The sequence below is a fragment of the Anser brachyrhynchus genome (assembly GCF_964034855.1).
Source record: "Anser brachyrhynchus genome assembly, chromosome: 3".
NCBI classification, from domain to species: domain Eukaryota; kingdom Metazoa; phylum Chordata; class Aves; order Anseriformes; family Anatidae; genus Anser; species Anser brachyrhynchus.
The window spans coordinates 122,589,850-122,603,302 of record NC_137696.1 but is presented as its reverse complement, the minus strand read 5'-3'; the positions used below and the strand labels follow the sequence as shown (position 1 = coordinate 122,603,302).

Genomic DNA, 13,453 nt, shown 5'->3' with positions numbered 1-13,453 from the left:
CCACGGGAAACTTGTGGTCTTGTAGAGAAGGGGAAGGGTAGCGTCCTCGCTGGTTGGATGTCCTTCAGTAGTTTTGAGGGAATCTCATCTGCATATACACTGGCTGAAAAAAAAAACACTTTCTTGTGAAGAAATTATTGTAATGAATTGGTTCTGCCACAGGTAAAAATGTTGCGCAGGCAAGTTTATTATAGTGTTTAGTCCTCTTGGTTGATATTCATTTGCCAAAACACAGGTGTGCGGTGCCATTTGAAACAAACTTGGGTGTGAGACTTCTGTGGTATCTGTAGGACAGCTCAGGCGTCTCTAGGCATAATTTCTGGACAATAAAAGCAATAATAGAGGTGCGATAGCATCATTCGGTAGGGTTCTCTGTCTGTTGTTTGTGTCTCCTGTTTCTGTGTAGATCTTTGAAGCAGCGGCTGTGTTTGGTTGTGTTTGAATCGATGCCGAACAAGAGAATTGTCACTGGATTTGGGAGGGAAAAAGATCTAGCATATTGCAAAACATGTGAAGATGTTGGCAACTTTTTTCTTATTCTAAATCCAGAGAAGAAAAATACAGAAGAAATGTGGATTCTGTCTCTGAATTTCAGAATAGGTGAAATGGCAGGTTTAATATTTTTGAAAAATACTTTTAACAACAATACCTTAACATTAAACAATCATAAACTTGTCAAAAATACCTTATATTAAATCATTTGAAGCAAAAATCTTAAATCTTTTAACATAGGAAATATAGCATTTTCACATTGCTTCCATTTCAAAGCCCATTTTCAGAATTACTTAAGAGCTAAGATATTAATTGATAATGATACTTTTCCAGCAAACAAGAAACCTTTGGAACAAACTAAAATTTTAAAAAGCAAATCAGGAAAATTCTTTCTTGATGAACTCCTGTCTATTGCACTTTTGGTACTTGATGAATGCTCTTGGGTGTGATAGTGCAGGATGTAATACTGTTCACAGAACTTTCCAGGAGTTTGTTATAACTGTTTGATTAATTCTGGATTAATAAAAATTCTCAAAGTCTTCACATACTGAGGGATTTGACAGGAAACAGTCTTGATTTCTGCTTGCTTAAATGATTCTTAAAAAAAAAAAAACAAAACAAAACAATAATTTCAATTGATTTGATCTTCAGTGGAATTTCATATTTTTTAAAGTGTTTTTTGTCTGGATTTGGAGTATGAAAATCTAATTTCTGCTCGCATCTCTTTTTCCTTAAGTACGTTTCAAACTGTGCAGCTGCTCCCACACACCCCCTACCACTCTGAGTCAAAATGAGACCAAGTCTCAGGTCAGTCTGGAGCAAGCAGTCTCCCCATTCACCCGAGACCCCTTGAAGCACTCCAAGCTGTGCAATGCTTTCGCTAAATCTGATTCTGGATTTCAAAGCTGTGCTAGATCTCAGAAGTGGTCACATCTGATGTGCCTTACGCCTGGTCTCTAAACCATGGTCCATGTTCTCCAGTTGGAATGCCCATGCTCTTATTTAATCACCTCCTCCCAAATGTGGGGTCATTGATCCCAAAGACCATCTGGATGCTTGTCCCACAAGGGAAGTTATGCTGGCCCACACAAGGCAAAAGGGACTGAAGAAGTTGCACGAGACACTACCCACCCTCAGAAAGGATGTACCAAAAGGGAGGTTGGGACAGGAGCATCAAATGATAGCCATCAGTAGCCAAAATCTGCTTAACATCAGTAGTCTGTAGGCTGTTTGGGGTTATTTTTTTGCCTCCTGTCTTTGCAGCATCTTTGGCCATTCTCTGTGGCCTGACACATTCTTCTGCTGACTGCCAAGAAGACAGATCCACCTTCATCGAATGTGATGTCCAGGTCACGGTGGGTCCCTACCAGCAGCGAGGATCCGTGTCCTACCTGTACCTGTGTGAGGATAGCCGACCTCAGTGGCACCAGAGGGACAGCGACCCTTCCCAGAGGCGTTTGGCCGGACTTTTTGCCAGGTTAGCTCTGCTTCTCTCCAACATCTGAGCGGGCCCATCCATGAGGAATATCCCCCAGAAGACATTCCCCTGCCAAAAGATGGGCTGAAGAAGGAGATGATTGCTAATTCTTCAGCTGATTCCAGCAGAGCAATTTAGCTTTGAGACCACTAGAGAGCTCCGCTGGGTCGTGAAATTCATTTCTTGTGTCTATCAAAGCATCTCTAGACCCCCCTCCTTCCCTCCCACCTTTTTAAAGTGTTTGAGAGACATCAGAAAATCCATCTCGTAAACAGCCTGCTTTGTTCCTTCTTAGGTTTTAATATTTATCTTCTGATCCAAAGCAACATCTGGTGGATGCCAATGGGGAAAAAGATTAGGCATTATGAAAAGCAGAAGCCTTTTTTTTTTTTCCCCCTCTCTCTAAGCAGCTTCATGAGTAAAAAGTTGCAGAGAAGATTCAGCATGCTGTGCAACGTTTACTCAACAAGGGTGCTCAAGTAGTTACTCGGGTTCTGCAAATCCAAGGCCAAGTTGCCCAGGAGTGAAAATTGGTACCAATGCCTTTAATAGAGCTGTGGGGACTTAAACCTGCAGAGCCTCAAGGAGGAAGAGGGAGGCTTGAATTAAGGAATAAACAGATGAATAGCACTTCCCCAAAGACACTTGAGCTCTTAAATAGAGAGTTTGAATATCATTGCAATGCATTGCCCGTGCTTTGTTTAGATGGTGAAGGCATTCCTGACTGGTGCATGTTGGTACTGTCCAGGTACTTCAGTGAAGTTGTAGAGATTTGATCCTCATCCTTATCTGGTCCTTATGCCACCGCCACCGTTGTCACCAGCGGGACAGCAGGGAGTCATCAGAGGCAGTTCTGGATGCCTTGTGCTGAGGGAATAAAACAAATTGGTGTTTACTGAACAAGGACAGCAGAAGTGGCATTGACCAATTTTTTTAACTTGTTTACAAAAAAGAAAAAAAAAAGTGGTTTACTCAGCTACAGCATCAGCCTGTCAGTCTGTCATTTCCTCCTTACCAGCTTTTGAGCTCTGATAAACTTGAGCTGGGCTTCATAGGGGATGAATGTCTTAAGAAATATGAAATTTTTTTCAGTTTAGAGAAAATCTGTGCTAGGCAGAAATAAATTAGTTTCTTATTGAGGAAGAGGAGGATAGAATTCTGTCCTAACCTGTCTTTTCGCCAGCAACCTGTGGGCCAGACAGTAGGAAAATACAGCTGGCCAACTGGTGTGTCCAAAGTCCTGTTGTGCACCAGTAACGTCTGATAGCAACCTGGGAGATAGGGAGGATGGTTTCACTGGGGGAGACAGGAATAGAGAGAGAGAGTGGAAAAACAGCCTGAAATTAAGCTGATTTCAATAGTTCTGTCGTTCCCACAATGATTTGTTTCAAACCAGGAAATCCCGGGAGCCTTGACTTGTCTTGCTAAGCTTTGCTTTGCTATCGCTAACATCAGCGTAACCCCAAGCCAGGTAACCCACAAACTTGAGAGTGATGGGGCAGCCCCAGGTTATTGCTTTTGGTTATTGCTTTCTCCTCCCTGAGCATCAAAGTTGTGCTCAGCTCTTTACAGATAAAGATGCATCTGCGGTGGGTGGATTATTATGACGCTTTTCCTTCTTGCTCCTTTTCCTGGTGTGGGTTGTTCCAGTTCTGCTGCTGCAGCTGCTCCACCCTGGTGCCAGCAGGGTGAGTGGGTGGGAGGTCTGCACCTGAGCTGGTTATGTCATGACAATGGAGAGAGAAGTCAGGCAGTCTGTTTGATGGCTGCTTCATTATTGATATTCACTGTTTTTTTTTCCCCAATTTAATTTTATATGTCCCAGAAACAGGTTTTAACACTCCAGGTACAGGGAAATATTTCTAAATCAAATCAACTGTTTTTTAACCTACTTTTCCTGCATTTTTCCAACCTTATTTTTTTTTATTGTTATAACTTTTCTACCTATTGTGTTCACACTCATCTAGTATTTAGAAATTAAAACTGGGGCTGCTAATGAATTTTCCAGTGGCTTGATGATTTTTTTTTTTTCCTGGTGTATGTGTCTCTAAACTGGGCCCCACTGAAGGAGAGTGGGGATAGAGAAGATAGATGTATTTCAGATGAGTTTCCTGATCAGAAAAGTATGGGGAAAAGTAGAGGAAGAGAGGGTTTAAAGTCATTCAAATGATCTACCTCTGAGCTTTTGAAATGTTTTCTGAAATTTCATTTCAGAAAAATTGATTTCAAAGTAGTAATGGAATTTGCAGCAAAGTGAAAATTAGAATGATCAAACTAAAAATTAACTATTTGGGGAATTCCTGAAATAATACACATTGATTGCTCTAAGTAATAATTATAACGAACAGCAGTAATAAGGATATGGGTATGAGTTTTGCAGACATTCATCCCAGGATGCAGGCAAAACTATTGAAATCATTGCTGACTTCACTACACATAATATCTTTCCTGTTTGTTCTTATTAGCTTTAGACTGGTTTGAATAAAGCTTCTGCTAATGTAGTCTGTCCGAAAGCCTGTACTTTATGCACACAATGGCAAATGCATATTCCTCAGGAAAGGTGCAAATCTTACCATTCACGTCACTGGTGCATGGATACATCCCTGAATTCCCTTTTGCCAACCGCCCCTTTTGTTGCATTTCCTTTAAACATTGCCATTTGTTACAGGCATCCAGCATCAGGGTTTCAGATGCGGTTGCTCGAGAACAGGGGGGAATTGGCTCTTTGCCTACAAGCAAAACTTGTTAACCTGTTGTAAAATGACATGATCGGAGATCCTCCCATTGACTTCAGTGGCTAGCGAGTTGGGCCCTGCACCGAGCCAACAACAAGCCCCTTCTCCCTTTAAAACTGTTGGTTGTTTAAAGATGCATCTTTTCCTTGTAGCATGAAAAAGAAGTACTATGCAGTCTTGAAAGATAGCCCAGTCCATTGAATTATCGTACAGGACAAGAGCAGTTCTCAAAGTGTCACTATCAAAAGCGAGCGTAGTTCCCTACGGCTGGCTTTTGATTATTGATACAGCAGAGGGAAAGGTTCATTTAAATATAGAAATAAAAATTCGCTGTTAAAAAGGTTCAGCTACTTGCAGAAGACTTTTGTTTTTTTTTTTTTTTTGCTGCTGATGTGGCTGCATCCTTTAACAAATTATCCTCCCGCTGCCCTGACAAAGGCCACCAAACCAAACAGCCCGTAACTGTACCGTCAGAGCAGCTCTTTGTTTGCACAGTGAGCTCTTGCATCCAGCCTGGTCTGAAAACTTCAGGTTCATCAAATTGTCCTGATCACCAGGCTCATGAGGAAGCTCTGGGTGGTGGCTTTCCAGCTGGGTTGATTTTGGTGGAAGTTAGCCTTCTAAGCCTCCTAAATTTGGCTCTCCAGAAAATCCAGTGAGATGAGGCTTTTGGGACACTGAAGACCTCTGCAAATCCTGGTCCTACACATCTTATCCCGTTTTGTTGAGCAAAACTCTTCACAAGGAGGGTGGTGAGGCCCTGGCGCAGGCTGCCCTGAGGAGCTGTGGGTGCCCCATCCCTGGCAGTGCCCAAGGCCAGGCTGGGTGGGGCTGGGGGCTGAAACCAGGGGAAGGATTGTAAAGTGGCACTGGAGTATCCCAAAGCCTGTAGAAGTAAATTGGGAAGCTTTCCCCTCACTTCGAGGGATCGTGGATCCTATAGCTCCCCATAATAAAATGCTACCAAAGTCAGCAGCTGTCAGCAGCGAGACCCAGGAAAAATATCTCTTCCTCACCACCTTTTCTATTACTTTTTTCCCCTGTGCAAGGGTAGGCTTTAGAGCAAATATCTGTTACTATAACTGGCACATATATCGAATCTGCTTAGTCTGGGCTGTTAAGTAACTTTAATTAATTTACTAAGTTAATGTTCCAATGCTAGCAACAAAGCATCATTGCAATCAGCTGGGTAGCAGGAATTGGAACCCCTAAATGAGCTCATTTTTTCACAGTTGGAATTAGGGACCAGTTAGCCAGTTGTGTGGCTTTTCCAATTTCTCCACTTGCCCTAGGGGAGTTGCAAGTTATTCATTCCCTATTGCTAAGTGTGAGTAGGATGGGGAGGGGGAGATGTGAACAAACCCTACCCCACGTAGGAGTCCATCTTTGATCCTAGCACTGCTGATTCCCTCGCTGTTGTCTGCACGTATCTTCCTTGGTCCTCGAATGGCATTTGCTACTGTTTGCAATAGTTTGGGGAAGCAGCAAGGCATCACTGAGAGATATTTACTGCATGTATTTTATTGCGAGTGTGTGCAGATAAAGGGGGGAAAAAAACAAATAAACAATAAAAGAATGGAAACAAAATTACAGAAATTTGCAAAGTTTGACAAATGGTGGCCAGGAGTTGCCACAAGCTAATGGCTTGCAATGATTAATAAGAGTAAAAATAATTGCATTTCATTAAGATTGATGACACCCCATTTAACCTCCCTTCTCGTTTCAGCCCTAAAGTGGAAAGAGATGAAGTTCTCATCTATAATAGCTCCTGTAACATTACCATGGAAACTGAGGCAGAGATGGAGTGTGAGGGAGCTAATCAGCCAATTACCGCCAAGATTACTGAGATATGGAAAAACTGGGGCCAGAACACTCAGGTATAATCAAATCTTTTTTACAGACTGATTCAAACAGCTTAAAATTAAATTTGTAATATTGTGTACATTTAAAGGAGGCAAAAAAAACCACACACACACACACACACAAAACAATTTAGGCTGAGCAGCAGCAATATATAATATTAAATGCTTTCCAACTTTGAGCAGCAGTTCTAATGCTGCGCAGCTGAATTAATGGTTAACTATGGTTAATCATGTATTTTATGAGACATAAATGAGCTTTACCTTATTTTCTGGGCAGCGGGCACCTTTTTTAACACTTTCCTTTTGTATATATAAATGCAAATTCTGTTCTAAGGGGGTTGTTTTCTGTTACTTGATTGGAAACCTTAGCCATGAGATACGGCGTTTCAGCTCTCCGGCAGGGACTTAGCGTTCAGCATTTGTGCAGCTCTGGTTCTGTTTGTTTTCTTCTCCTCTTTAGTATTCAAAATAGAATGAGACAATCTCTCTGCTAGGAAGACATCCACAAAGCCTGTATTAATATCTGTGATTCTGAACTAACATCATTATGAAGTTCAATTTCTAAAAACGTTAATTATAAACCTAAGCCATCCTTTTAGAGTTCTTCGGGTGTCGCAGAGTTTTTGGGGGTGTTGAGCTATAGTACTGGGTTGTTCTTCTTGTGACAAGGAATTCAGAGCGGTGATATATTTGGCGAGTGTCAAATGTCCTTTGCCATCATCCTTTCCTAAATGCACAGCTCCTGAGAAGTTGGTGGAGTCCTACCAGTGCAAGTGGGAAGAGTTTCACTCCTGACTTATCAGAATTAATGCTGTTTTTTTCCTAGTAAACCAAATTATCATGCGGTCTTCTTAGTACTGGGAAACTGAAGTTCGTTTGCTGAGTACTGATATTAAAGTTACCATGGTAATTCTTAACTGTCTGCAGTGAAAATTTGGTTGCTGTATCTACCACCTTAACCCAGAGCAGCTGCAGTGTCCTGTCCAAGTAACTTTGGTGTGTTTCCAGCATCAGATTCTGAAGCTTTTAATAAGCCAAGAACCTCTCAACACTTGCCCTGCAAATATTTTTTACATGTATATTGCTACTGCAACTAAGCATCCTAAAATGCCATTGTTTTCTTCATTCTGTTCAAGAAAAAAACAAGCAAACAAACAAATCACAAGTGTTTTCATGTTGTCCTTGGCCCGTGAAGGAACATCATAGGTATCATACGTAGCCTGTCCCCTCTCAGCATTGCCAGCCCTCGTGATGCCCTGGCTCTCCATATTCTGTAGGATGCAGGGTGACTCCTCTCCCCTGTGCTTGCTAGTCAGCATTGCTAGCTCTGCTACCCGAAACATGCACAGCCATGGGGAAAACCAAGCCAAAAAATAAAAATTGCTATTTAGCAAGTGCAAGAGGCCAGCACGGGGCTGTGCTTAGGCCAGTATCAGATCAAATAGCAACAACTCCTTTCATTCGGATGTTCCTTACCAAATGTGCAAAGGGCAGCTCTACTGCCGTAGAGCCCAGGCTGCAGCGTGGAGGAGTTATCACCTACTGTATCGTCGGTCCTGTAGTCTCACTAATGAGGTGGTGACAGGCGGCCTTTTGGCTCAGGTGACAGCCAGAATAAGTTGTGAGGTTTGTCTCTGCTGTGTTTTTTCCACTCGGTGTGGGGGGAAAAGCAGAGTCCTGAGTGTCCTGCGTGAGTGAAAGGAGAGCAGGATGAAACCAGTAGCGCCTTTAGATGTGGGATTTGCTGCTGCTTAATGAACCCAGCAGGCATTTGGAATCATTTTATCCCTCTTCCCAAAACTGGCCTGGTGAGCAGAGGTGGATGGGTGGGGAGTTCAGATAAATGGTTTCAATTTTGGTCCCTTTCTAGCTGACAGCATCCCGTGAAGATTTACGACCTGGTGCAGCATATGCATGCTTCACTGTAGAGGTTTAAATCATGTCATGTGAACTGGCCTTACCTTTCCAGTGGAAATAATGGTCCCCAGGTTCTGCACCAAGCAGTGCAATGCATTAATAGCACCACGTGCCCTAGGATAATGGTGCTATTAGCAGGCAGCAAAACTCTGTGTACAAGTAATGGGGCCGCATCTCTTTATAATAACATCTGGTACCTCTATTGCACTCTCGTGTAAGGATCTCAAAGCACTCCAAAACCAAAGATACTCTGCTCTGTGTTTTGTTTTCTACTTATTCTTCTGCTAACTGAATGATGCCCAGGCAGGCTGACAACTGAGTGAAGCCTTAGCACAGCCAAGTTTTGTGGGAGGTTGGGAGCAGAGATGTTGAGATGGTGATGTAGCGGTGTTAGCTCCAGGATGGCAGCAGAAGGGAAAAAAGTCATAAAAGAAAGGCCAACAGAGGCTTGTATTATCAAGAGCATGGAGGAAGAATTGATAAGAAAGGAGAAAAAACTTGCTTTGGAGGAAAAATTGAATAAAACTCAAAAGGTTTGTCCTGGGAGCTGGAGTCTAAGGGATACAAAGGTTAGGGAGAGAGTGTTTTTTCGTCATTCTTTATAAGACGTTTATTAGGACCTGCCTGTAATTCTTAATGTAATGAGGAAGAGAATAATATGATCAGTTGGGATTTGGCAGGTAGGCTGGAAATGAGATGAACACAAACCGTGATGGGATGATGCTTTTAGCAGCCCTTTCACCAACAGCTCACAGACACAGCCCGGTGGCATTGAAGGGGAATCCATGCATGAGGATCCTACTGTACAGCAAGTGCCAGAGACGTGGCCATCAGCTTGATGCCTTCTTCAACCAACAGGAGCCTTGAACGGCATTTTCCTCTTGCTTGACTTCACAGAACAGGATCCAAACAGTGATTGAACTAGCCTGTGAATTCACCCTGGATCAGCTTTACTGAAAAGTTGCATTAAACAGCTAACGTAACTCATCCAGGAGTCAGACCTTATCTCTGTTAGTTGGGTTTTGAATAACGGCATGCTGCCAGACAGGCACATTCCTCCATTTCTCTGGTCACATCCAAAGCATATTATATACACTTTCGAGGTGTTTCCTTGCCCTCTGTTTGAATTGCAAGTGCACGTGGAAGCCACGGACACCAAAGTCACCTGCAGAGATTAGCAAACACTACGTGTTCTTCCTCTGTGAGTTAATGAGGTAGTTGTTTGAACTTCTTTAATTGTCTTGGATATAAGGAAGCTCCAAGTACTTGAGGGTCATACCTACAAACCCTTTGTTAGGTGCTTTTTTTTTTTTTCCTTTTATTTAACTTTTTTTTCTTCCCCTTCATAAATACACATAAAGATCTATTTTAATGAAAAGATCTTAATTCTAGATACCTTAAATCTTGGATGATATGAATGAAATAGGGAGGCTTAAGTCTGCAGAAAAGAGAGCTCTTCCACCTCTTATCACAACATACCTTTGCTCAAAAATTGTTCTCTTGCTCTCATCCAAATTAGAAGGTTGTTTTTTTGAAAATGCTGGGTGTCCTGTTCACCTTGTGCATGCTGCTGCCTTGAGTCAGTCACTTGGATTTGATGGTCCAGTTGAACTGCTTTGAAAATTTTGGGGCAGAATCTGCAGTCGAGGAAAAGAGCTGTGTTTTTTGGGAAGTGAGGCAATATTCATCCCTTCTATTCAGGTCTTCAAGCTGTTGCTTGCATGGCTGCAGTCTGAGCTGGACTCAGGTTGGAATTCAGAGGAACCCCCAAAATTTCTGTGGTTCTGCTGGCTGGAGACTTGTGACTTAGCAGGTTTCATCAGACCTGGGTTCACTAGCTTGGCCTTTTCCTGGGGCCTGCTCCGAGCCTGAATATCTGAGAGAACAGCTTTTATGGCCTTCTTTAGAAACTGATTCTGGCCCTTGCTTCACTTTTTGAAGTACTTGCCACCATATGACATAAGTAGGTCACGCGAAGTAAGCAGCAGGCCTCTGCCCTACTGTTGTATTTGGCATCATTAGTGTTTGCAGCTTGCTCCATTGTTATCTTGGGAAGAGTTGTAGAATTATTTTTACATCTGTATATAATGCAATTTAGCCCACTGAAAGGAGAAGCGGAAAAAAAAGGAAAAAATTCCACCACTGATTGTATATCCCACAGGACTTAATTAGTTCACAGCTTCATGATACACTGGATAATAGAAAGATATGAATTAAATAATACAAGGGGAAATAAAAGTACTTCTAATGCTCGCTCAGTACCTGTCCACTTCCACCTTGGCTGCATAATGAGATGTCAGCCACTGTGACACTGATGAGATATGCACAACACGCTGATACCACGCGTAAAGGATGCTCAGGGGAAAGTTTGACCAGGTTTGGATGTCTCCAAACCCATTATGCTTAGTGAGCTTTCAAATGATTATTCCGGATCACTGGACCAGACCTAATCATCGTGCCAGCATGCTGTTTGAGCAGAGTTTCCCTGCGCTGACTCCCCCTTCCTCTCCTGGCCCAGATGGGTGATGCGACGCTCATTGGAGGGCAGGTGCCACGTGTGTTAAGTCACGGGGAAGCTGAACTGGTACGCTAGTGAATCTTCTCCAACCCAGCCCTCGAGGGGTCCCTATTAAGAAACAGAAGGCTAATAAAAAATTACTTGCTAGATAAAAACGCCATCCTGGATTATGGCTCTGCCTGGCTATGCTGTGCTGACGTTAGTTTGTTTTTCAGTAGGGCACTGAGGGAAGGTCTTGAGATTTAAGAAGTAGCTTAGAGTATCGAGGAACTGTGAGTTCTTTGCTCGGTGATTGGTACTGGGATAACCATTTTGTCTGCTTCTCAGAATTAAAAAGAAAAATACACAACAACAAACAAGCAAAGTCTGCATCTGAGAACTGCATGGTCTATTAAGAGACCTTTGCTATTCAAATTCTTAATGTAACCAGGATCAGCTTTCCAAATCCCATGTATTCCTCTGTATATCTTAGAATCTTTCCTTCCTTTTTTATTTTTCTTTCCATTTTTTTTTTCCCTCCACTTATTTTCCTCATTAACTCTCTCTGGGTGCCATATTATTTTGAGGTGAGGATGGAGATGAGATAATTTTGTCTGTTGGAGATATTTGGTACTTTATATAGGTGACAATTCCTAGGCAGCATCCCAAGGAGCAGATAGGGCTCTCTGGCAGCACAGAGCACGCCAGCCATATAGGGCTGTTACTTTATTTTTCACATCAGTGCTGTGCTGGGTCTCCTGATCACATTGTATGTCTGTGAGGGTTACAGGAGATGGGAGGTGACTCTCCTGCAGATCCAGCAGGCTCCTTGTGTTCTGTATGGTAGATGTGTGATGCTCTTTCACTCTCGTTTTTGTGCCATCCTCATGTTGTATGGACATCTCATGGGTGAGCTTTGAGGATGGGAGGTTCATAGTTGGTTGCCCCTGCTTGTAGATATGTGTGGGCTTCAAGTTTATGGTCATATATGTCTATGTGTATTTTCTGGTGTAAAATATATAAATAAATCCAGGAACTTCAGAAGGGCACCAGCGCCTAAAGGTGAAGATGGGGGTGTCATCTTTCAAGCTTCTTCATCCTTCATCTTCAGAAATGGTACAGCCCTAACACGTTCTCATTCCTATGCTCTGTCTCTTCGGTGTCCTTTGGCTGCCCATCTCCATCCGTCCTTTTTTTTCTGGAGCACCAAACGGTGCCAGAAAGGAAAGTGATCCTCTCTCTGCCTTCTCCAGTGCTTCCCTTGGAGGAAACCACTCACCAGTTTGAGGCTGGTTAAGCAGGGTATGAGTGAAATGTGCCATCTATGAGGATGGAGGCATCCCGGTCTGAGCAGAAGCCTGTGAATGAGCCCTGGCACTGTTTGCTCACAGCTGTGCCCATCAGTTCTGTGCTTCCTTGCCCCTAGTGCGAAGCCATGCCACCTGCACTGTCGTGGTATCGTGGGGCAGGATGATAGAAGGTGCTTTATCTTCATTTGCCCGTACTGATTACGTCTCACAGAGGCCAGGGGAACAGTAGGCTCTGGCTACACGTTATCAGGGAGGATTTCTCCTACAGCTGCCTGGTGCACTGAGCTTTCAACAGGGCTCCTGGGTGCTTTGGCAGTGCAAATACCCTGCCATAATAATGCCACAAGGGACGGGGAGCCAGGAGGAGGACTAGATGAAACTTTTCCAAAATATCAGGTGTGTATTATTATTATTTTTTTAAATATAGATAGACACTTTTAACAAACCAGAAAGCCCCCCCCCCCCTTGCATCATTATGTTCTCTGTTGCTTAACCTCCTGTCTTCATCATGGTTATTTTCAGAGGCGGGGGCAGGAACATGCAAAACCAACTTAGATTTGCAGGCCTCGCAGAAAGGAAGTAGAGGAGTCCATAACAAATTAATAAAAATAAAAGCACAAAGCCAGTCTTGGGGTGGGGAATGCTATCAGAGCAGCGAGAGGGACCATCTGCAAGGTTGTTAAGACGTAGAGAACCAAGATGGCCTCCACAGTAACCACAGGCAATGTGAAGAGATAAATGGTTGACCCGAGCCCGTGTCAGGCTAGGATTGATGCCACTATCAGCCCTAGTGCCTTTGCAATGATTTTTTAAAAAATCTCTGATAGAGTGTGTTATCTAGTTACTGGCATGAGGGCAATGGCCTGGAGGCAGCAAGGAGGAGGGGGTGGGGGGGGGTGGGGGCTAGGACGAGGGAGAGGAGGAGAGAAAGGGGAAAGAAAAAAAAAAGGTCATTCCGGGAGGACAATCTCTGCTGGACTAAATGAGAAAATAAGGGCCTTGCTCTGGAAGGGGGAGGTAAATAAATAAATAATAATAATAATAAAAAAAAAAAGTGGCTGCTAGGTGTGCGAGAAAAGGATAAGCGAAATTGCTTCTCCTTCTTTCTCTTTCCTTTCCTGCCTTTTTTTTTTCTCCCCTTTTTCTTTTAATGGGATCGGCCT

General features: G+C 43.0%; 1 protein-coding gene across 2 annotated transcripts in view; it reads left to right on the top strand.

Annotated features, from left to right (window-relative positions):
• PKHD1 (PKHD1 ciliary IPT domain containing fibrocystin/polyductin) overlaps positions 1-13,453 on the top strand; it is a 261,123-nt gene that overhangs the window by 55,701 nt on the left and 191,969 nt on the right. For both annotated transcript variants that reach the window (XM_080584577.1, XM_080584576.1), the window contains 2 exons: positions 1,756-1,969; positions 6,431-6,581. In XM_080584577.1, the coding sequence (XP_080440703.1) occupies positions 1,756-1,969; positions 6,431-6,581 (365 nt within the window). The remainder of the gene's footprint in view (positions 1-1,755; positions 1,970-6,430; positions 6,582-13,453) is intronic.